This window comes from Schistocerca piceifrons, chromosome 1 (assembly GCF_021461385.2).
Source record: "Schistocerca piceifrons isolate TAMUIC-IGC-003096 chromosome 1, iqSchPice1.1, whole genome shotgun sequence".
Taxonomy (NCBI): domain Eukaryota; kingdom Metazoa; phylum Arthropoda; class Insecta; order Orthoptera; family Acrididae; genus Schistocerca; species Schistocerca piceifrons.
Genome location: NC_060138.1, coordinates 370337122 through 370361097, shown reverse-complemented (window position 1 = coordinate 370361097; position 23976 = coordinate 370337122). Strand labels below are relative to the sequence as shown.

The window sequence follows — 23976 nt, the reverse complement described above, 5'->3', positions numbered from 1 at the left end:
TGTTTGTAATCATTGGGCGCCATTGCGGGAAAAAAGAAGGATTTCAGTGATATAAGACCATTTAGATGAATACTGTTGGAGGAAGAATATTCCTAAAGGTCATTGTTTATTTCTTGCATTTATGAAAGTAGCCATCAAAATGTACAGATCTCGTTTTGTTTGTTTGGTGTTGGTGGGCCTGATACTTTTTTCTTGTTTTACGTTGCGTTTTTTTATGTAACTGTATTGTGCGAGTACTACTTTTTTGGCTTCTCTGGAGCGAGGTTTTCCTGTCGTTTTAATATTTTCTGGTTACAATGGTGGACCGATGGGTATTGCTGTGTCTTTGCCGGGTGGTTTATGTGATTGACTCGTGGTTTCATTTTTTTATTATTTCAAAATTTTGCGTCTGATTGAGGGCGGGTGGTAGGGAAGAACTGACTTGAGTGGTACTTCATTCGTGCCTGGCGTTTTGTGTTTATTATTTTTGCATTAGTTATTCTGGATTTTGCTTCTTTCGTTACAGTTTGACCTTCTAACATTATTATTTCTTGTTATGTCCTTATTTCGTTCTTGTCAGCCCCGATCTTTGACTCCTTTGGAAGTTCATATGCGGTAAGTTTCTTTTTATGCAGCCACTTTCGTGTTTTCCTTTTCGACGTTTTTGCTACACTTGTCTTATTTTTACTGTCACTCCTGGTGTATCGATCTTACTGAGTGTTATTTGGAGCTACTGCAGCTGGTGTGACTTTCGTGTAGTATAGTTATCAGTTGAAAGGTTTGGTCTTTTTTGCCTTTTATTTCTTTACATGTGCAGGAATGTGTGTAAAGATTTTCATTTTTTGAAAGTCTTCTCGTATTCCGTAGTTGACTAACAAGATCATTTTTTAAGCACGTTTCTGATATAAGATTTTTGCGCAACAATCAGTAATATTGGAATCGGTAACTAGAAATGACCTCCTACATAGGTTGCTTCTAGTTACCGATTCCAACTATTCGATGGCTCATTTTTTAGATCGTTTTTGCAGTACACCGTGGAAAATATAATAGAATATGCTCTGTTAACGGTATACTATGCCTTCCACATCGCTGGCAACGGGTTCTACACAACGCTGTTCTATTATATTATGTAATATATGCACTCGTAACTGCTCTCGTGTTCTTATTTATTTCAGTCATCTTCAACTCGTTTAAATAAAATTCGCGCGTAAATAATAGTCGCGTTAAATGTATTATTTTATGACATGCTACATTCGTTTGTTTACGAGTATAATCCGTCCCATTCATAGATTGTCTGTAGCAGCATCATTGCCTTACGCATGACGTCATTCGTCAAAGCCGACGGGTGGTATCGGACACTAGAATTTATCCTACCCTGCTGCACTAGACCCGGGAATCCTAATACGTGGCAGAATGGGAAGTACCATCTGCCATGCACTTCACAGTGGTTTGCAGAGTACGGATGCAGTGTAGGTGCAGATATCCATTTTTTACAGTATCAGTCCTGCAACTGGCTCATGGAACTCTTATTACCAGTAGCGTCTTCCCTTTTACTCTTTGACGTCGCGTTACTCTGCGAGCGTTGTCTTGGCTGTTTGGCTGTACAAGGAGTGGGAGCAGCGAGCATCTGTTGTGTGTCTGAGGGGAGCAGGATGGCTGCCAGTTGCACGGAGCTTTGCGACCCGTGGTCTTCGCCGGACGGGCAACAGCAAACGCGGGTCGACCGCGAGAAGACGTGCCCCATGCTGATCCGAGTCTTTCCTAGCGAGGGCCGGCACCACAGTCTCGCGTACTACCAAGATGGCCAAACCCCAGTTTCAGAGCTCCACCTCTACTCCTGGATGGACGCCACGCTTGACGAACTCTCCAAGTAAGCCGCCCACACTACGTGGCACACTATTTTTGACACTCGGTGCTGTTGCACCTTAAATTTATTTGCGCACGCAAAAAATATAAAATACCTAGGAAATTGCGATTCTAGCTGGCAGCTTTGGCCAGTGACGTAGTGAATATGTGGGTGGTATCGAAGAATGTTTGCCTATCGAAGTATGAAAGTCGTAGTAATTTGTAATACCTTGATTTCTCACGCAATTGCTTTTCATCATAGATGAGTCAGTTTTGTTTACATAGAAAATTCTCTTTGGGAAAATGACTGACCGTAAATCAACTATAAGATTTTTGCAGTCATTGGGCATAATTGCACAATTCTGCAAGTGTAGTGATTGTGGAAATTACATGGTTTTGACAAAGCTTCCATCATCACGAACTTCCGACGAATACATATAGAGGTGCAGAAAAAATAATATACGGAGATCTCTCCCCAGGGAGACCTGGTTCGAAAGATCGAGGTTTAATTTAGAAGTAATAGTGATGTTAACCTACTATTTTTGGTATCAATATTCTTGAAAATCTGTCATCCACGAATCAGGGGTTTCGTGTGTCACTGTAGTTGACTGGTTTTCATTTTGTAGAGAAGTTTGCGTGGAATTTGTAAAGTATAGGGGATCTTTGGGGGCCAGAGGTTACAGTCGAAGTAGATAAGTGACATTTTGGAAAGAGAAGGTATGAAAGGGGGCATGAGGTTGTTGGGCTTCGAGTTTTTGGAGTTGTAGTTGGCTGGCTCAAATGGCTCTGAGCACTATGGGACTTAACTGCTGTGGTCATCAGTCCCCTAGAACTTAGAACTACTTAAACCTAACTAACCTAAGGACATCACACACATCCATGCCCGACGCAGGATTCGAACCTGCGACCGTAGCAGTCGTGCAGTTCCAGACTGTAGCGCCTAGAACCGCTCGGCCACTCTGGTCGGCCAGGAGTTATAGTTTCTGGAGGGGATTGTGCTGATGTTGTATTTAGGGTCGTACCAAATCATACTAAGTAAGTGTTGACATTATTAATAGAAGAATATGTTAAAGAAGGTTCCGTAGTCATGTCGAATAAGTTTGCTTCGAACAAGGGGTTGGGTGAAAAGGGTTATCATTTGGTCGTGAATCACAACATTCAGTTTAAAGCTCACAAGACCCCCGTCTTGTACCAATACTATCGAGGGGTATTGGGAAGCTGTAAAATCTGTTTCGGCGGAGAAAGAGAAGGATTTCAGTGTGGTAAGCCCATTTGAATGAATACTGTTGGAGCAAGAGTATTCCTAAAGGTTATTGTGTATTGTGTATGAAAATAGTCAACAAAATATAGAAGCCACGTTGTGTTAGTTAGGTGTTGGTGGATCTGATATTATCTTCTTGATTTACGCTGCGTTTTTTTCTGTTACTTTAGCCTACTATGGGCTTGCTACTTTTTTGGTTACTCTTGGGGAGGGGAGGAAGTTTTTCTGTAATTTTAATGTTTTTTGCTTACAATGTTGGGGAGAGGGAGAGGGGATTGCTGTGTCTTGTCCCGGTGGGTTTTTGTGATTGACTTGTGATATCATTTTTTTTATTATTTTAAAATTTTGCGTGTGGTTGAGGACCGGTGGTAGGGAAGAACTGATATGGGTGGTGCCTCTTTCATGCCTCGCAGTTTGTGTTTCTCATTAATTTTTTGATTAGTTATTCTGCATTTTGCGTATTTCGTTATAGTTTGACCTCCTGACATTATTATTTCTTGTTATGTTCCTATTTTGTTCTTCCTGTCACCCTCCATCATTCACTCCTTTGGAAGATCATATGTGGTAAGTTTCTTTTTTTGTAGGTACTTATATGTTTTCCTTATCGAAGTTTTTGCTATATTTCTCTTAATTTTACTTTCATTCCTGATGGCGGTACAAAGGTTTGGTCATTTTTGCGTTTAATTATTTGAGTGTGCAGTAATGTTTGTAAAGATTTTAATTTTTCGAAAATCTAGTCATATTCTGTAGTTTACTAACAAGAACGTTTTTTAAGCAGGTTTCTCATATGTTATAAGATTTTTGCGCTTGTAATTGCTCTTTGTACTACCGCGAAAAAGTAATATTGGAATCGGTACATAGAAGTGACTCCTATATAGGTTACTTCGACTTAACGATACCAGGTATTCGATGGTTTATTGCTTACATCCTTTTTGCAGTGCGTGTGGAAAATATTCGTAATTGCTCTCTGAAGTTTTGCGAAGAAGTTGGTAATATTGGAAGCGGTAACTAGAATTGACCTATAAGATTAATTCTAGTTACCGATTCCGACTATTCCAAAGTTCATTAATTGCATCTTTATTTTTCCAGCAGTTATCTCAAACGTAATTACAGTTTTCCGCTCGTAATTGCTCTCAGAATTACCGCGAAACAGCTACAAGCATTGGAATCGATAACTATAATTCACGTCTGACATAGATCAATTCCAGTTACAGATTCCAACTATTCAATAGTTCATTCTGTTTGATGGTTCGTAAATGAATCGATTTTCTCTAGCAGGTGTCTCAAATGTAATAAGATTATTCCGCTCGTAATTGTGATCCGATTTACCGCAAAACAGATACAAACATCTGAATCGATAACCTACTAATATAGGTCAATTTTAGTTACCGATTCCACGTATTCGCTATTTCATTAAGTATATCGTTTTTCCAGATTCTGTGTTAAATATAATACAATTTCTGCACTCGTAGCTCCTCTCTGAACTTCTACAGTAAAGTTAGCAATATTGGAATCGGTAACTAGAAATGGCCTCTTCTATAGGTCAACTCTAGTAACTGATTCCAATATTTGCTAATTTTAAATGGATTACCGCTACTTGAGTTCCTGCCTTGTTTAGGATCTACTGTGTTCGTTCCTCCATATTTTATGTTAGTAATTCGTATTTGTTATAATTCGCTTCATTTTTCCGCTGTTCTGTTCTAATTTAATTTCTCTCCGCCCAAAACTTCCCTGCGCTTCTCCCATTTGAATGAATAACCAATAATAGAATTAAGGTAATTTTGCAATAAGACGATTTCACCAAGCGCTATACTGTAACACAGTTTATGGTGCTCTGTGCCCCTCCACTTGCATAAATTATGATAATAAAACTAATTAGACACAAATTTTTTACACTCCTGTTCTTGTTTATTACGGTTATCTTCAACTCGGTTACACGTAATTCGTGCGTATATAATAATCGCGTTAAATGTGAATATTATTTTTCGCATGCTATATTCGATTGTTTACGAGTATGATTCATTCCCTTCGTAGATTTCCGATATGCAGCATCTTTGCCTTATGTATGACGTCATTGGTCAAAACCGACAAGTGGAATCGGGCATTAGAATTTATCCGAGATCGGTAACTAGAATCAATGTATATAGGACAATTACAGTTACCTATTCCAATATTTGTTACTTTTTGTGAATTTTCGTTATCTGTGTACGGGCTTAGTTAGGATTTCTGTGTCGGATTTTTCACATTTCATACTTCTGTTTCATATACGTTATTATTTACTTCATTTACCCATTATTGTGTTGCATTTCAGTTTCTACCCGCCAATAACCCCCACTTTCCCCCAGTAGTCTCGTTAGATTCAATAATTATTATCGTAAATCAACAATATTTTATTATATTACGACTTCACTGTGGGTTATACTGCAGTAGAATTAAAGATTCTCTATACTTTTCTTACTCGCCTAAATTACAATTTATATCTATTTAACACACACACACACACACACATGATATATATATATATATCATCATTTCGATATAGTTCGTGGTTAAATAAATAATCGCGTGAATTGTGACTGTAATTTTATCGTATGCTTCATTTGATTGTTTATGAATATAATCTATTGCTTTAAAATTAAAACTGTTATGATCAATTACATATAAATAAGAGAAACATTTGTTCGAACCATAACGAATCAGGTATCGTAGAAAGTAGTTCAGCAGCTGTAGTGGAGCCATAGATACGAAGTACGAAAGAAAAACGGTATGTATCTTACAGATATCGTAGCTAGTATTGGAAAATACTCTTGAAGTATAGAGCTAAAATGGAGACAGCGATACGTAGTTCCAAATAGATGAACTTATCAGTAATAAATCGAAATTTTAATATAACCAGAAGAACTTTAACTCTTCACCGGAAAGCTCACGAACAGCGTAGGGGCGGTTGTCGTGCCGTGCTACACTTTTTAGATTTTACCTCATACCAGGCTTGTAATGGAAGTTTAACGTACTTTTTTAGTAGATTTTGAAAATTTCCAAGATGCAACATAGTCTTGCACCTAGGAGCAAATATTCTATTCAAATTTAATAGTCCGTGTGTTACATTATTACTTTGCTATACACCAATAATCGATACATGAAATCAAATTAAGCAGAAGCTCTACAAAAACGATTACAAATTACTTTTTGAAATAGAAGCTGTCGACAGTAATACAGATCCCACTTTTCGACAGGGAGAAAATTGTTAGACATTAAACAAATTCAGTTAACTTGCAAATATCGCGTGTTCCTCGGTAAAAAATACCTACCGTTTCAGGTAAAATTTTGAGCAGGGATGGTTAAGTATGGCTCAACCATCCACACATTATGTAACTAATCTTAAAAATATGCAACAATAAAGAAACTACAATATCCTCAAAATAGATTTTAAGAGTAAGTCCCGTCGACATCGAGGTTATCAGAGACGGAGCCCAAGCTCAAATTTCGGCAAGGATGGGGAAGGGAATCGTCCACACCCTATCAAAGGAACTGTCCCGGTATTTGTCTGGGGCGATTTAGGGATATCACGGTAAACCTAAATCAGGATGGCTGTATGTGGGTTTGAGGCGTCGTCCTCCCGAAAAAATAGATTTAAAGTGATACAAGTGTACTTGCTGTTTTGTTAGGTATTTTCGACGTTCCCCTGTTTCCGAAGTCGCGGAAACCGAAGAGTACAGTGCAAATTTTGTAGAATACTCTTTTATATGACAAAATTCCGCACAATATATTCCTTATCGCCCTTGTAATTTGATACAGTACAGATCACGAAATTTACAGATCGATATTCTCTCATTGGTTTCCGATTCATGATTCGTCGTGTTCACTTCCAGTCATTCACCCCGTGAACAGTTACCAACAGCAGCACGCGACAAAAAAGCCATCGACGCCGCAAGTACACTTCTACCTTTGATATACTATGCAGTTATTACATGTGTAGAACTCGTAATATTTAGAAACGCAGCACAAAACACAACCTCATGTCTCACAACAGCATGAAAAAATTTAAAAAACGTCGGAAGCATGTTTATGCCGGTCTCTACTGCGCGTTCCTTAATGCTATTCTAAAACAGGTCACCAATAGAAACACCGACCAGGAAACAATATTTGTTCCTAGGTACACTTCCCTCCAAGTACAATACTCTCCCCCACTGATAAATGCAGCGTTCAGGTCAAAAGGATTTTGTAATACAACCTGTAGGTTTTGTGCAGCGTCAATGCCACTGTGTCATTCCACGCCTGATATTTAGAACTAGAGTTTTCAGTGAGGGTGGTAAAGTAATATGCATTACGTTCTTTCTTCTTCTCAACGACAATAGCACTATTTCTGGTAAGAGTTACATAGGACGTATGCCGTCTCACTCCCCACTCACTGCATTATACGCACAGTAAGCAACAAAATACTTTTCAGAGATTTGACTATCTAATTAAACCTTTCTAAATTTTCTTTAAAGTTTTACTTTTTATAAAGAAACGTTCTTTAAATATGGCGCGAACGATGCCTTCCCGGTTCTGTACTAACTGGTAATTTACGATAACGTTCATTTTGCATTCAGTTTCGTTACATTCACCATCTCACAACAAAGTTCTCACCTTTCAAACCTATGTTGAAGCTCTGGTTACGTTACCGATCAGGCTGTCACCAGCACCATGATTTTGGTGGACGCTTATGTTTCTATTACAAGTAATTCAAGTGGCTACTGTGATACGCAATTAATAACTAAGTAACCGAAAATACAAATGCCCAGTTTCGTTACTGAAATAGTCATTTTGTAAAAACATTTCTTATGAATACACTTCTGTGTATAAATATACTTGTAGACTTTTCCTTCATTGTAGTCAAGCAATGTACTGTACCTCAAGCAGAGAAATATGGCTATAGATTTTAACTTGAGACTCGCAGAATTTCTTGGGGCAAATCTGCCTGTTGCATGTAAACTAGAGCTGTATGTCTGAAAAATGTTTCCAGCTGATAACTTCGTAGTCCCGCTGCAGAGCCGGCAATCTCTGTATATAAAGGCTATGCCTTGATAGACAGACTGCCTGACCGATCATCGCCCACCCCAAACCGCTAAGGATAGAAACTTGAAATTTGGAGAAGGTGTGGATCTTATACTGTAGGCGTCGTTTAGGAATAGATTTTTCGAAATTCCAACCGTAAGGGGGTGAAATAGGTGATCAAGGTTTTTTTTGAAAAATGTCGCTATTAATGGAATGTTGAAGCCAGTCCTACGAAATTTGTATTTGCTTCTTGGAAATATGTCTTTCACATTTTTGGTAATTTAATTCTTTGGGGGTAGAAAAATGGTTCAAATGGCTCTGAGCACTATGGGACTTAACAGCTATGGTCATCAGTCCCCTAGAACTTAGAACTACTTAAACCTAACTAACCTAAGGACATCACACACATCCATGCCCGAGGCAGGATTCGAACCTGCGACCGTAGCGGTCACGTGGTTCCAGCCTCCCAACAGTAAAAGATATAACTATAACATTGTCATTTATCGTAACCTCCCAATAAATAAATTGCGTAACCTATCAATAATATAATGTGACTAGTTTGTCAATAAAAAAAATTGTGGCTCACTTATAACCTTTCAATAATTGACCGTGAATTTAAACTGGTGAATTTTGGAAGTCAGCAGCGCTGCGTCATGGCCCTGAAAGATCTTTCTGAATAAATTGAAAATTATTACCTCAATAAGGTCGCCGGATAACGCGTATATATCTGCTCCTATAAGAAATTTGTCTGGCACAGCCCTGTGCAATGCTGGCCGATAGATTTGTCATGTATAAAAAGAAACAACTGATCTTTCTTTACAATAATCGGCATGACCATGAATTGGAGAAATTAGTAAGTTCTTTAAATTGAGATGAATGATTATCAAAAGTTAATTTTTATAAAAAAGATTATTATTAAGAGATTTTTTTAAACATTTACATGAGACTTGATATAACAATGCTACATCCGCTGAATAAAATACACTCCTGGAAATGGAAAAAAGAACACATTGACACCGGTGTGTCAGACCCACCATACTTGCTCCGGACACTGCGAGAGGGCTGTACAAGCAATGATCACACGCACGGCACAGCGGACACACCAGGAACCGCGGTGTTGGCCGTCGAATGGCGCTAGCTGCGCAGCATTTGTGCACCGCCGCCGTCAGTGTCAGCCAGTTTGCCGTGGCATACGGAGCTCCATCGCAGTCTTTAACACTGGTAGCATGCCGCGACAGCGTGGACGTGAACCGTATGTGCAGTTGACGGACTTTGAGCGAGGGCGTATAGTGGGCATGCGGGAGGCCGGGTGGACGTACCGCCGAATTGCTCAACACGTGGGGCGTGAGGTCTCCACAGTACATCGATGTTGTCGCCAGTGGTCGGCGGAAGGTGCACGTGCCCGTCGACCTGGGACCGGACCGCAGCGACGCACGGATGCACGCCAAGACCGTAGGATCCTATGCAGTGCCGTAGGGGACCGCACCGCCACTTCCCAGCAAATTAGGGACACCGTTGCTCCTGGGGTATCGGCGAGGACCATTCGCAACCGTCTCCATGAAGCTGGGCTACGGTCCCGCACACCGTTAGGCCGTCTTCCGCTCACGCCCCAACATCGTGCAGCCCGCCTCCAGTGGTGTCGCGACAGGCGTGAATGGAGGAACGAATGGAGACGTGTCGTCTTCAGCGATGAGAGTCGCTTCTGCCTTGGTGCCAATGATGGTCGTATGCATGTTTGGCGCCGTGCAGGTGAGCGCCACAATCAGGACTGCATACGACCGAGGCACACAGGGCCAACACCCGGCATCATGGTGTGGGGAGCGATCTCCTACACTGGCCGTACACCACTGGTGATCGTCGAGGGGACACTGAATAGTGCACGGTACATCCAAACCGTCATCGAACCCATCGTTCTACCATTCCTAGACCGGCAAGGGAACGTGCTGTTCCAACAGGACAATGCACGTCCGCATGTATCCCGTGCCACCCAACGTGCTCTAGAAGGTGTAAGTCAACTACCCTGGCCAGCAAGATCTCCGGATCTGTCCCCCATTGAGCATGTTTGGGACTGGATGAAGCGTCGTCTCACGCAGTCTGCACGTCCAGCACGAACGCTGGTCCAACTGAGGCGCCAGGTGGAAATGGCATGGCAAGCCGTTCCACAGGACTACATCCAGCATCTCTACGATCGTCTCCATGGGAGAATAGCAGCCTGCATTGCTGCGAAAGGTGGATATACACTGTACTAGTGCCGACATTGTGCATGCTCTGTTGCCTGTGTCTATGTGCCTGTGGTTCTGTCAGTGTGCTCATGTGATGTATCTGACCCCAGGAATGTGTCAATAAAGTTTCCCCTTCCTGGGACAATGAATTCACGGTGTTCTTATTTCAATTTCCAGGAGTGTAGTACATGAAAGTTTTTTTTAATGAATAGTTACTGAGGAGCTACTAAAGGATTTTTAAGACTACTTCTTTGCCATTTGATATTTGACTTCTCGGTTAGAAATTAAAATATATCTGTTTTGGTGTTTCTGGAAATTCAACCCCTAATGGAGTCCAATAGGGGATGAAAACTTTTAATAAAATATTTCTTTACATCAAGAAAATCTTAAAATTAAATTATGAAAATTAACATTTCACTTCTTGGTTCGATACAAAGAAACATTTGTTAGGGGAAATTTGTTAGGGGATGAATGATGCTATAGAAGTATCTACATAAGAACCCAAAGGGCATGATTAACAAAAACTTTGGACTCCAGATATCAGAATCGCTTTTTGGTCAGAAGTACATTCGGAAAAGGCCACGCTTATATGGCATCAATTAGCGTGAAGAGCTTAGGAGATGTTGAAATATGTGAACAACATACAATTGGATTAAATAAAAACAAAAACAAAAAAACCTCTGCAGTCCATACAATCTACGCGAGGGAGGCAACGGGCGCTAAGCTAGTTTTGTATTATGGTTATGAATGATGTGACATTTATGCAAATATTAGATTTTATTGTAAGAAAATCCCTGCCGAATACGCTTTAATTCCACAGGGGTAGTGATGGGTTACGAAACGCAGAAAACGAACGACGATATGACATTGTTTCCCTGATGTTGGCTACATTGCTCTGGCGCTAACCGCCTCATTCATTGAGGCACATGTCAAACAAGACACGCTGCTGAGCGTCATCTCCATCTTACCTCGACATTCCAGGCAGTACGTACTCGAAAACGTTTGCGTAGAAGTTATTTGATAGTAACCCCCTCCTCCCACACCTTCATACATTTCATGTTATTTGTATGTAACATGCAGCAAATCAGTCGATGGAAATTTTTCTGTTTAAAACAATGTTTTTTTTTTTCTCAGATTTCAGTTTTATTCTTAAAGCTAGTTAAATTTAAAGCGCACGACGACAACGAAGGATTCATCACAGAATTAGAAATCTCAGAACCTATCACCCATGAAGGGTTAACAAGTCTCGATGAGTCGCATTAAACGTGTTAGCAACGAAGATAGTTTTGTGATTGCGCTAAGGGTCAGTGTGTCACCATAACTAAGATTTCGAGAGTTTGTGGTGGTTTAAGTGTAAATGTGCATCGTCACATTCCAACACGATTCTGCTGCTCTTCTGTATTTTTGTGATATTCCTTGTGCGTTGTGCACATTTCTTCATTATTAAAAACAATCGGAAACACTTAAATAATTGATGGACAATTTAGGTGTTTTACGAATAATGTTCTCTAATGAACTTCGGAAAAGCTAAAAATAAACTTAATGTATAGACTTTTTATTCAAACCAGATACTACTCAAAATGAGTCGTTTGTTCATTTTGTTGTTTTTCACCGCAACAAGTCAGGGCTTGATAACGGGCTGTTTTGAGGTTCAAACCTGTCGTATGTTGGTATAAACCAAGCTATTGCTCACTCACGCTGTGGCAAGTTAATTTTTGGGTCCAGACATTGTTCACCTAATGTGAAGCTTGTCGATTTAAAGATTTTTTCCTTCCTTCGCCATTGCAAAATTGTATGTGGCATCGATCAAAAACTTGTTAGGTATTGATTTTACTTCATTGTTTTATAACACCATTAGCAAATGTTCATTATTCGTGTTGGGAGCTTTCTGATTCCTTTGAAATACTTAATCACAGTAACCTTTTCGAGACCCTCTCATTCGTGTTGGGAACCGTGCCTCTATTGTGTTTTACATGTTTAGTAATCTGCATAAAAATTTAATTTATGATGTGCATTTAAGGGTGTTCATTGCCAGTCACCGATGTTCTAACATTACCTACTTCAGTTCATGAGATTCCACTTAAAATCAAACAAAAGTTGCACTGAAAATGGGAATAATGTGAGCGAAGTAAAGAATAGTATTACATTTGAAAAAAAGTAAAGTAACGCAGGTGGATGACTTTAATCTTTAAATATCTATCGGAATGTCAACTGCAATGAAGGGACAGATGAACATTACCATGTGCAGCAATCGGGAAACCCGCAGCAACTCAATATTTCCGGACAGGAACTACTAAATCACTGAAAAGAAACGAATTAGACACACATCAAAAAAAGTTTTGCATCACCTCCGTTCCGAGAGTTTCGGATCCTGTACAGAAAATTGGAACAGAGATCAATGTAAACATCATTTCCACCCTTTTTATTGATCATGAAAACCACACATTGCATGTTGTACCACCATACATCGAGAGCTTCAGAGGTGGTGGTCCAAATTACAGTACACACCGGTGCCTTTAATACCCAGCAGCACGTCTTCTTGCATTGATGCGTGCTTGTATACTTCGTGGCATACTATCCACAAGTTCATCAAGGCACTGTTCGTCCAAATTGTCCCACTCCTCAACGGCGATTCGGCGTAGATCCATCACAGTGGTTGGTGGGTCACGTCGTCCATAAACAGCCGCTTTCAATCTGTCCCAGGTATGTTCGATAGGGTTCATGTCTGGAGAACATGCCGGCCACTCTAGTCGAGCGATGTCTTTATCCTGAAGAAGTCATTCACAAGATGTGCACGATGGGGGCGCGAATTGTCGTCCATGAAGACGAGTGCCCCGCCAATGTGCTGCCGATATGGTTGCACTATCGGTTGGAGGATGGCACTCATGTATCGTATAGCCATTACGGCGCCTTCCATGACCACCAGCGGCGTACGTCGGCCCCACATAATGCCCCCCAAAACAGCAGGGAACCTCCACCTTGCTACACTCGCTGGACGGTGTGTCTAAGGCGTTCATTCTGACCGGGTAACCTCCAAACACGTCTCCGACGATTGTGTGGTTGAAGGCATATGCAACACTCATCGGTGAAGAGAACGTGATGCCAATCCTGAGCGATCCATTCAGCATGTTGTTGGGCCCATCGTTACCGTACTGCATTGTGTCGTGGTTTCAAAGATGGACCTCGCCATGGACGTCGGGAGTGATGTCGCGCATCATCCAGCCTATTGCGCACAGTTTGAGTCATAACACGACGTCCTGTGGCTGCACGAAAAACATTATTACACATGGTGGCGTTGCTGTCAGGGTTCCTCCGAGCCATAATCCGTAGGTAGCGGTCATCCACTGCAGTAGTAGCCCTTGGGTGGCCTGAGCGAGGCATGTCATCAACAATTCCTGTCCCTCTGTACCTCCTCCACGTCCGAACAACATCGCTTTAGTTCGAGACGCCTGGACACTTCCCTTGTTGAGAGCCCTTCCTGGCACAAAGTAACAATGCGGACGCGATCGATCCGTGATATTGACCGTCTAGGCATGCTTGAACTACATACAATACGAGCCGTGAACGTCCTTCCTGGTGGGATGACTGGAGCTGATCGACTGTCGGGCCCTGTCCGTCTAATAGGCGCTGCTTGTGCATGATTTTTGACATATTTGGGCAGGTTTTTTGACTTCTCTGAACAGTCAAAGGGACTGTGTCTGTGATACAATATCCACAGTCAACGTCTATCTTCAGGAGATCTGAGAACTGGGGTGATCCAAAAGTAATTAACGGACAAAGGCGCATATCAGATCTATGCATATATTTGAAGGATAAAATGAAATACAATCTATAGCACTGAAAGTTATTTCATTGATAAAACTTGGGATGCAACAGTATATTTGCCTAGCTCATGTGTGGACTGACATACAGTCATAAACTTCCACAAGATTTCTCTAATAACGTCTGCTTGTCCACTAGATACACTATCACTGCACCATCTTGTCAAATTATTGTCTATCAGTCTCCTGAAACTGTTCAGCTCAGCTGGATCTCTGTACTAAAACCGGTTGAACATTAATTTGACCATAACATGCAGAAACACAACATCTATTCTATAAAATTCACAAAGATAAGATCAAATGTTCACTACGGATCATAACAGCCTCTCGATGAATTCAGATGCTTTTTCTTTTTAATCAGGGATAAATTCGGAAAATATAATTTTACGGAATTTCAGTCTCACCGTTGTGTTATTATCTTAAAACTGCGAGATATACCATCGCCATGTTCATTGTCTCATGGATCAAAATCTTTTCGAATCGCATAGCTTTCTGAACCTATGTATCGTGGAGGTCTTCTCCATAAAGGCAGCATTCTCTGACCAGACCATCGACGTAAAATAACACGAGGAATAATTCAGCTGAGCAGCAAAATTAGGTAATTTGCTGTGTTAGTGCACACCAAGAAATTGTTGGAACCAGAAAGTTATGGTACTGGCATAGCTCGTCGCATGCTCTACTGCGTATTTTATGTAATTTCGTAAAGGTTTCATTGGTGTTCATGTAGTCTGACAGCAGTGATGTTCTGTTAAGAGATTTCATTTTGAAGTCACACTTATTTTGAACGTAATTAGTATCGTCAATATTATACGGGTTTTTGGAGTATCCAGAAAGGTTTGAATTATCTTTAGTAAGAAAGCATAACATAAAATGCCACCGGCAGCACTATATTAAAGCACTTATTACAAATTGTCTAGAGTACTTAGTCTTCCATGGTTGTTTTGCATAACCCTTTCGTTCAGTGGGAGGTATCCCTACATACCACAAATACGGCTTTATCGTTGGTCCCGCCATTCTTAATTGATGTAGGCCCCTCCATTGTTATCATTCGTTCTTATTTTTTAGGCGTTACCAGTAACTGACTGTTCGTTAAGACTGATGTAAATATACTGCCGCCGGCCGGAGTGGACGAGCGGTTCTAGGCGCTACAGTCTGGAACCGCGCGGCCGCTACGGTCGCAGGTTCGAATCTTGCCTCGGGCATGGATGTGTGTGATGTCTTTAGCTTAGTTAGGTTTAAGTAGTTCTAAGTTCTAGGGGACTGATGACCTCGGAAGTTAAGTCCCTTAGTGCTCAGAGCCATTTGAACAATTTTTTTTTATACTGCCAAAGTTATTTCTGTACAGCGAACAGATAAATGATATTCGTGAATTTTATTTGAAAACGTCAATTTTTGTAATTCAGTTCTTACCAAAGCATGTATTTCTTAATGACTAAGAAAAAACTTCGGCATAAGAGGCGTGTTTGTTGACACTGATGTCTAGTAATTTGCCCTCTGTGTAATTTATGTATTGATGTCAGTGGGTTGGGGTGGGGAGCGGGGTTCGAGCATGAAGGGGAACGCCTCCCACTGTAGATAATACATAGCACCGAAGAGCGACCGCTTACACGAAGGCAGCCCCTTCCCTCCCCCCCCCCCCCCTCTCTCCTACCAAGTGCATCTTACAACCTACACCATTACTACTAGACGTATTGCTTCTCCTTTCTAACCACATGGGTAAAAGCTGAACACGACAGATGTTAATCAAGACTAGTAAGATTATCATTTCGATAACTGATTTGCACCATCTATTCAAAGACTTCGAGGGAAAGAGGAACTGATTACCTTGTAGTTAAATCGCTTTAAATCACCATCATCTAATAAGGTTGTTGATCAACACTTAATCTACCATTAGTCTTTATGTTCTAAAACTGTCTCTAGCAATATTGTTAATTTAAAGTGGGCAATTAGCCACCTCAAAAACGAAGTGCCTAGTGGGGGAAAATACTACATTATTTGGTCAACAGTAGTTTCCACACATTGCCTGTAACACGTAGGCTGTAACCAGGCCTGGCTCAATGTTACTTACTGCAAAATACAGCCATCGCCTGCCTGTAAAAATCCCGTGGTGAAGTAAGTGTTACTAACTTCAAACATGATGTAACGCGAAGTTTGCTTCATCTAGTCCGACAATTCAACTGTACTTTTTGAATCAAAATCTCATCTAAGGATACTGACTGACATAGACGATTGTCTTAGCACATGTGTAACAGTCCTTCGAGACTTTTCTGGGATGAGCGGATCAAGGCGAGGGTGAGGGGGATTTTGCGTTAAATTCCTCAGTCACTGCTATAACATAGCACGATTAATATATTTTTTTCATTCAGTTGTGAGACAGAGCCAACGACCTTGTCGCAGTGGTCACACTGGTTCCCGTCAGATTACCGAAGTTAGGCGCTGTCTGACTTGACTAACACTTGGATGGGTGACCATCCGGTCTGCCGAGCGCTGTCGGCAAGCGTGGCCAATTGAGGAGCTATTAGACGATAAAGTAGCGGCTGTTTGCTGACCACATGCCCCTCCATATCCGTATTCTGTGACGCCTGTGGGCTGAGGACGACACGGCGATCGGTTGGTACTGTTGATCCTTCAAGGACTGTTCGGACAGAGCTTCGTTTTAGTTGTGAGATAGGGTCAACGTCATCAGCGTCAGTGTCATCGGATTCTCTGCTGGCACGGTCCTGTGGCAGTCCGTAGGCAACTTCACACACTAAGATTCCTACCATCATCTTCACGTACTGACGCGTAATTTCGCGTGTCTTATCTTCCTCGTCATGACCGGTTTAGCATCCATTGCTGGATAAAGGACCCTTCCTACATCAGTCCAGTCACATTTGTCTTATTTGAATACCATCAATCTGTCTTCATCTACATCTACATTCTGCGGGCCGACGTATGGTGTGTGGCGCAGGGTATTTCATGTACTGCTGTGCATTCTGCCCTTTCCTACTTCAGTCGCTGATGACATGGGGAAAGACGATAACTGGTAAGGTTCTATGTGAATTCGAATCTCTCGAATTTTACCATCTTGGTGTTTCAGAGAGTTATACAGGTACGTAGGAATGTACTGCTGCAGGATACTGACAATAAATCACATCGTGATGAACAACGCCTCTCCTGTAGCGCCTGCCACTGGTGTTGGATGAGCATCTCCGCGGCGCTCTCTCCGCTCACTAGCCGATCCTATGACGAAACTGGTTGGTCTTCTCTGTTTCCTACGGTCAATCCTGTTTGCTACGTATCCAGACTGAATTGAAACATTAAACCATCGATCGAGCGGTGGTTTTGTAAGCTATCTGCTTTACGAGTGGATTACAGTTCAGGAGGATTCTCTTTTACGGCTCTGTGATCTGCCATTAACAAGATTTGTTTTGGGTCTTTCATCCACAAGAAATCGCTCCTTATATTGTCCATACTCCCAGACATTTTGTGGATGTGACTCCTGCAGCGAAGTACACATTCTAATTCGTCCGAAAAGTGGTCCGTTGGTTTGAGGTCAGGACTCTACCACAGGCCAGGCCATTTGAGGAATGTTGCTTCATGATGGGGTGCATTGTCACACTGATACAAATAAACATCGTCGCCCAACTGTTACTCTACTGTACACAGTGCACAACGATGTAAATTGTGATCATAGCCTTCTTCGTTTAACGTTTTCTTAAGGGTAATAGGGGGACCATACGCTGACCAAGAAAAACAAATGGTTCAAATGGCTCTGAGCACTATGGAACTTAACTTCTGTGCTCATCAGTCCCCTAGAACTTAGAACTACTTAAACCTAACTAACCTAAGGACAGCACACAACACCCAGTCATCACGAGGCAGGATTCGAACCTGCGACCGTAGCGGTAGCGCGGTTCCAGACTGTAGCGTCTAGAACCGGTCGGCCACCCCGGCTGGCCAAGAAAAATACTTCCATATCTTACCAGCAGCTCCCTTGAATTTGTCTGGTGGCACTACACATGATGAGATGTAATGTCTGCAGCCACTCCCCAAGCCCAAACCTTTCCATCGGATTGACACAGGCTGCACCGCGATTCCTCACTCCAAATCACTCATTTTCAATCATTCTTCTTCCAGTGGCCTTTCTCTTCACATCACGTTGTGTCGCTGGTTGGCACTGCCTATATAAATGTGTGGCTTTTGAGGAGCTATGTATCTCATTCTTTTTAACGCTCTATGCACCATCATTGTGCTATCTGGACTCCTGATAGGTCTTCTGAACTCAAATGTGATTCCTTCTACTGCTTTCATGCGATTTTTTGCAACCAACATTCGCATTGTTTGATGGTTTCTGTCCGTCAGTACATGAGGTCTGCCTGATCTTAGTTCAGAGGTTGTCCCGTCGCGTTTCCACATCAGCGTCACATCATCAACAGGTAATTTGGGCAGCTTTAGAAGGGCGGGAACATATCTGGTGAATTTGGTACCCAACTGACATCAAATGACTTGTCCGCGTTTTGAGGTCACTGAGCTCTCCTGACGAACCAATTATGCTATTACTACTTCTTTACTGACAACGGTTCTAGGCGCTTCAGTCCGAAACCGCGCTGCTGCTACGGTTCCAGGTTGCAATCCAACCTCGGGATTTGATGTGTGTGATGTCCTTAGGTTACTTAGCTTTATGTAGTTATAAGTCTAGGAGACTGATGACCTCAGATGATAAGTCCCATAGTGCTTAGAGCTATTTGAACCATTTATTACTGACAACAGAATACTCCCAGCGTCCTTTAACACTGGCAGGCCCCCTCTCCTGACACCTACTGGCAGATCCCGCATTACAGAGGGGTGTCTGGGTAATCTTGATAAGATATGTACGCCAGCTGATCTATTCCTGGAGCTGGAGTCCCATCCATTCTGTCATTTCTTATCACGAGGAACCTTTTGGAGAATATCCCTCATCCGTAGCTCATCATTTTGTTTCACTACACGGCCAGTCTACCTCGATTATAACTGCCTCCCTGACACAGCTTCTCTTCATACCCTATCTTATCCGTTTGTTTGTTTTCCTGACCCTTCGCCACGCGGGGTTGCCGCCCGGTCTTGGGCGCCTTGCCACGGTTCGCGTGGCTCCCACCGTCGGAGGCTCGAGTCCTCCCTCGGGAATGTGTGTGTGTGTTGTCCTTAGCGTAAGTTAGTTTAAGTTAGGTTGCTTAGTGTGTAAGCCTAGGGACCGATGAACTCAGCAGTTTGGTCCCATAGAAACTTACCACAAATATCTACATTTCCTGACTCTTCTTTTTCCGACCAGCACAAATCGTTCCGCTGCTCGTTGGGCTACCCTCATTTTCTAAAATGCACATTAAGGTTCGCGTTTGACATCCGTTAGTTAGTCCATAACGACGTGTGTGTGTGGGGTGTTGCGTGCGACAGATGCCTGGCCCGGCTGATGCCGGACGTGGCGAGCGACGGCACACACCTGGTGTTCGCGCGCGTCTTCCCTGACAAGAGGCCGGAATCCGAGCCGGGCAGCTACGCGATGAAGGAGGTGGGCGTCGTCTGCTGCGGCGTCACCGGTCTGGACGACGGCAAGACGCTGGCGCAGGCCAAGTTCTGCCCGGGGGACTTCCTCGACGTCGCGGTCTTACCCGGCCGCAGGCCGCGCTACTCATACTGATGTGTTTAACTGAGCACTCGGTTACTAGATTTTTAAACAACTTGTATATTTTCGAAGTATATTTTAAGTGAGATTTACTTTTTAAGGAAAACCTATTTTTTAACTAAGATGTATTTTTTAACGTAACATGTACATATTTAATAAGATGTATAATTTAGTAAGTTTTATATTTTTAGTAAGATGTATATACTAAGATGTATATTTTGAGTAATGTATATATACTGAGACACCATTTATTCAACAGAAAAGAATTTCCTTGAGGATTTTTTTTACTTTTATTTAGCTGGATGTTACCAAGGTAGCTTGATAAGTCAAATAAATATCTTGTTTTTGGAAAACATTTTCTTTTTCTAAGCTCAATATATCCGTTCTAGCGAGATATCAATTATTATTTTCTTCAGGAAAGATATTTCCTTATATTGATAAAACTCGGCTGCAGTTCACATACTATCTTCATTAGCCCTAGAACCAAGAAGCATTCATTAGCCCTAGAACCAACAAGCAAGGGCAAAAATTTCCCGCACATTTTTCTTATATTAAAAATCACAATTAATATCTCTTTATGTTTATGAGTCTTTGTATATTCGTCTTTCACCTTATAAAGTACCAACATTATATTTACACCGTTAAAATTTGAAATAAAAAATTCTAATTTCCGCTCAAGGGCATATTTTTTTTCCTTGGGTTGGTACTACCTCTGACCATAATTCAAAATGTGTGTAAATTTCATTTCGTAGCCTCGGTAAGCAGTAACTGCAATATTTCTTTCACCTGTTCTTTTTTCAAGTAAATTCATGGCTTCTTATCTACTACGTTTCTACGGTGTGCAATTGTTTACTCGTATTCACAAATTATTCCGGATGGGGAGTTTGTCGCCATCTGTGTATCAGTTATATGGAGTGAAACATTTTGTCTGTAGGCGGTAAATGTCATATGTAAATGACAATATTCTCTCCAACTGAACGGTATCTCTTGAAAGTTTTCAGTATCCCGTAATCTGTGTTTATGCAAGTGTCCTAATTTCTATTTTTGAAACTTTTCGTGAAGGACAAAACTGTACTGTTCATTATTAGATCAAAGAGCGAATAGAAATTTTGTTCACTCTGTATATTCAAGTGCAGACTTTGAGTTTACAGTTTATACAAACGATAATTGTACAAGTTTTGGCCACTGTTGCTAGTTATACCTTTTACCACAGTAAAATAATAAATTAACTTATACATTTTTATGCACCCTATATGTTACAAACATTACGATATGAGTTATAATATCAACGAGCATGTTAAACTGATCTCACATTGGAAACACAGCCACTTACAATAAATACTATACTTATAGCCTATTGCAACACGAGCAAATTTTGCACTTCGTTGGTGCTCCATCTAACATAAAATAATTTGGCGCTCTTAAAGTTATATTCCTGTTTCCTTAAGATGCCTTGTGCTTAGGAAAGTCGTAAAGGAAATACGCCTCTGAATAAGTCTTGATGAACAGGAGTGGTCCACTCAGGACACTTAGATCTGAAGGAAAGGAAAATCATGATTAGAGTACCAGGGCCAATGGACCGGCCTTCTATGGAGATTTGATCCGCGTGAACCCTCACAAACAGGATCTTCAACGCGATAGGTAGAGGAGAAGCCTTGGAAAAGAAATGGATCTCCACAGTCAAATCAGACCAGGAACAACTTAAAATTCCATCAGGAACCATACATAACCGATCCAAAATCCAGTAGGTCACTCTGCGGGGGGTATTCACGTTGCCCCTTACAAGCAAAAAGAGCGCAGGAACCAGCAAAGTGGACGAAGAAGATGAAACTGCTCAACCAGAAAATGAGATTTCTGGGCTAAAGTGAAACAGAAGACTCTTGTAAACTGTCCAAACGAGCCCCGTCGTCCCAAGTAGATCCAAACGAAAAGAAGAAGAAGAATCCAGATTAAGCTGATTTGCCGTCTCAACACTCAGAGCGTGTGAAAGTGATACATAGACCACATGTTTGCTATCTAATTTTACACTAACAGTTCCAAACTTAGGATAATATTAATTATGGTGGTCATTATGTTATCTTTTCTTGTCATCAATTCTGTGTTTTCCATATTTTTTTCAACAACATGAGCTGTAGGCTGATTGTGCTACAACTGATGCATTTATTCGACCTTGTATCTTTGTGATTGTGTGGACGATATTTTTCCGAGAATCTGTTGAATGCATCCAGCCTCGTAGTAGTTAGAAACGAACTTCAAAATTTGTTTTGTTGTCTGCTCCTATAATGATGCCTTTCTCCTTATATAATAACAAGTCTTTGAAACATCTGTTAAAAATTAACTCGAATGGCGGATTCTCTATATCCGGATCCCCTACAAGTTGAAATTCTTATTTCTTCTTCTATCACGTAATTAGACAGTTCCTCCCCCTAGTAGGATATCAGGGAATAAGGTACACGTAGAGGGAGCTGCAGAGGTAAAAACTGTATGGTAAGGCTGAGATTACAATACATTCAACAAATGAGTGCTGCTCTTATGTTCTCCGTACGTTCCTTTCCTCGCCGATTCTGCTGCGAACCTTCTCATTTATTATTAGTCCACCATGCTTCGATCTTCGTCTTTTCCCGTTTCCCACAGTCCGTGATTCACTCCCATACAACGCTGTGCTCCAAAACACAATCTCAGAAATTTCTTCCTCAAATTAATGCGGACGTTTGATACCAGCAGACTTCTTATGGGCATCAATTCCCTCTCCATTTGTATTAGGCTGCTTGCTATGTATCCTTGCTTCGTACGTAAGTTCTGGCTTCCTTCACTTCTTTTTCACCAGTTTTGATGCGAAGTTATCGATTAATATCACTTCCGCTACTCCTCATCACCTAAGTCTTTCTTCGGGTTACTCGCTGCACAGATTCTATGCTTAACATAGTTATTCATTCCGTTCAGTATTTCCTGCAATTGTTCCCTTCTTTCATTGAGAATAATAATATCATAAGCGACAATTGTTACTGATATCCTTTGTCCCTAAATTTTAGTTTCACTTGTGAACCTTTCCTTTATTTTCGTTATTGCTTCTTTCATGCACAGACTGAATACTAGGGGCGACAGACTACTTTGCTGGCTTACAGACTTTTTCATCCGAGCATCTCGTCCTTGTCCTTCTGTTTTATTGTTCCCTCTAGGTTTTCGTGCATATGGTGTATTATCTGTATTTCATTACAGATTACGCCTTTTTTCTGAGAATTTCGTACATCATTTTACATTGTCGAACTCTTTTGCTACTTCGACATATGCTCTGAAGATGTCTTTATTTATTAACGTGCTTTACCTTTCCTAAAAGCAAACTGATCGTCATCCAACAGCTTCTAAATTTTCTTTCCCATTCTTCTGTGTATCATTCTTGTCAGCAACATGACGTGTTAAGATGATTGTGTGATAACTCACGCATTTATCAGCCCTTGATATCTTCAGGACTGCGTGGATGATAATCTTTGTAAAATATGTTGGTGTTTCTCTAGTTACTTATTTTCCACAAACCGACTCCAGTAGTCATTTGGTTGTCGCTTAATAGAGTGATGCCTTCCCCCTTATTTGACCACAAGTGTTGGATAGCTCTGTCAAACTCTGACTCGAATACTGGGTGCGCTATGTCTTTCATATGGACTCTCATTTCTTCTTTTACTACGTCGTCAGATAGTTACTCCCCTTAGTAGAGATCTTCAAAGTACTCTCACACCTATCTGCTCTTTCCTCCGCTTTCAACAGTGCAATTTGTCTTCCACTCGTCATGTTGACGCATTTGCTTTTAATTTTTTATATGCTGAATCTGTCCTTCTGACGACCACATTCCTTCTTCTTCTTCTCCGCATTTTTCTTGCAGCCATTTCGTTTTTGTGTTCCTGCACTTCGTGTTTATTTCGTTCCTAAGTGGCTTATAATGATTTATTCCCGTCTTTCTTCTGTTAGCCAAAGATTATTCGCAACTATTTATCTTATACCTGTGTTTGTCAGCCAGCTACCTTGATTCTCCTTTCTAGTGACGTTCATTTCTCTTAATCTGAACTGCCTATTGTGGTATCCATTATCTCAGTAACTGCTACCTACGAGAATTTCAAACGCATGCCATGATTCCTCACTGCGTCTTTCTCACACAGATTATCCCGGACAATTGCC

At 41.3% G+C, this 23976-nt stretch overlaps 1 protein-coding gene across 1 annotated transcript; it reads left to right on the top strand.

Moving 5' to 3' along the window:
• The first annotated feature begins 1631 nt into the window (after positions 1–1631).
• LOC124722527 (histone deacetylase complex subunit SAP18) lies at positions 1632–19821 on the top strand. The gene is made up of 2 exons (XM_047247703.1): positions 1632–1849; positions 19578–19821. Exons 1-2 carry the CDS (start codon positions 1632–1634, stop codon positions 19819–19821), a joined length of 462 nt encoding a protein of 153 aa, XP_047103659.1.
• The last annotated feature ends 4155 nt before the right edge of the window (positions 19822–23976 follow it).

Coding starts and splice junctions, on each gene's coding strand:
- LOC124722527 (XM_047247703.1), top strand. CDS start 1,632: ATGGCTGCCAGTTGCACGGAGCTTTGCGACCCGTGGTCTTCGCCGGAC. Junction 1,850..19,577: donor ACGCTTGACGAACTCTCCAA/GTAAGCCGCCCA, acceptor TGCGTGCGACAG/ATGCCTGGCCCGGCTGATGC.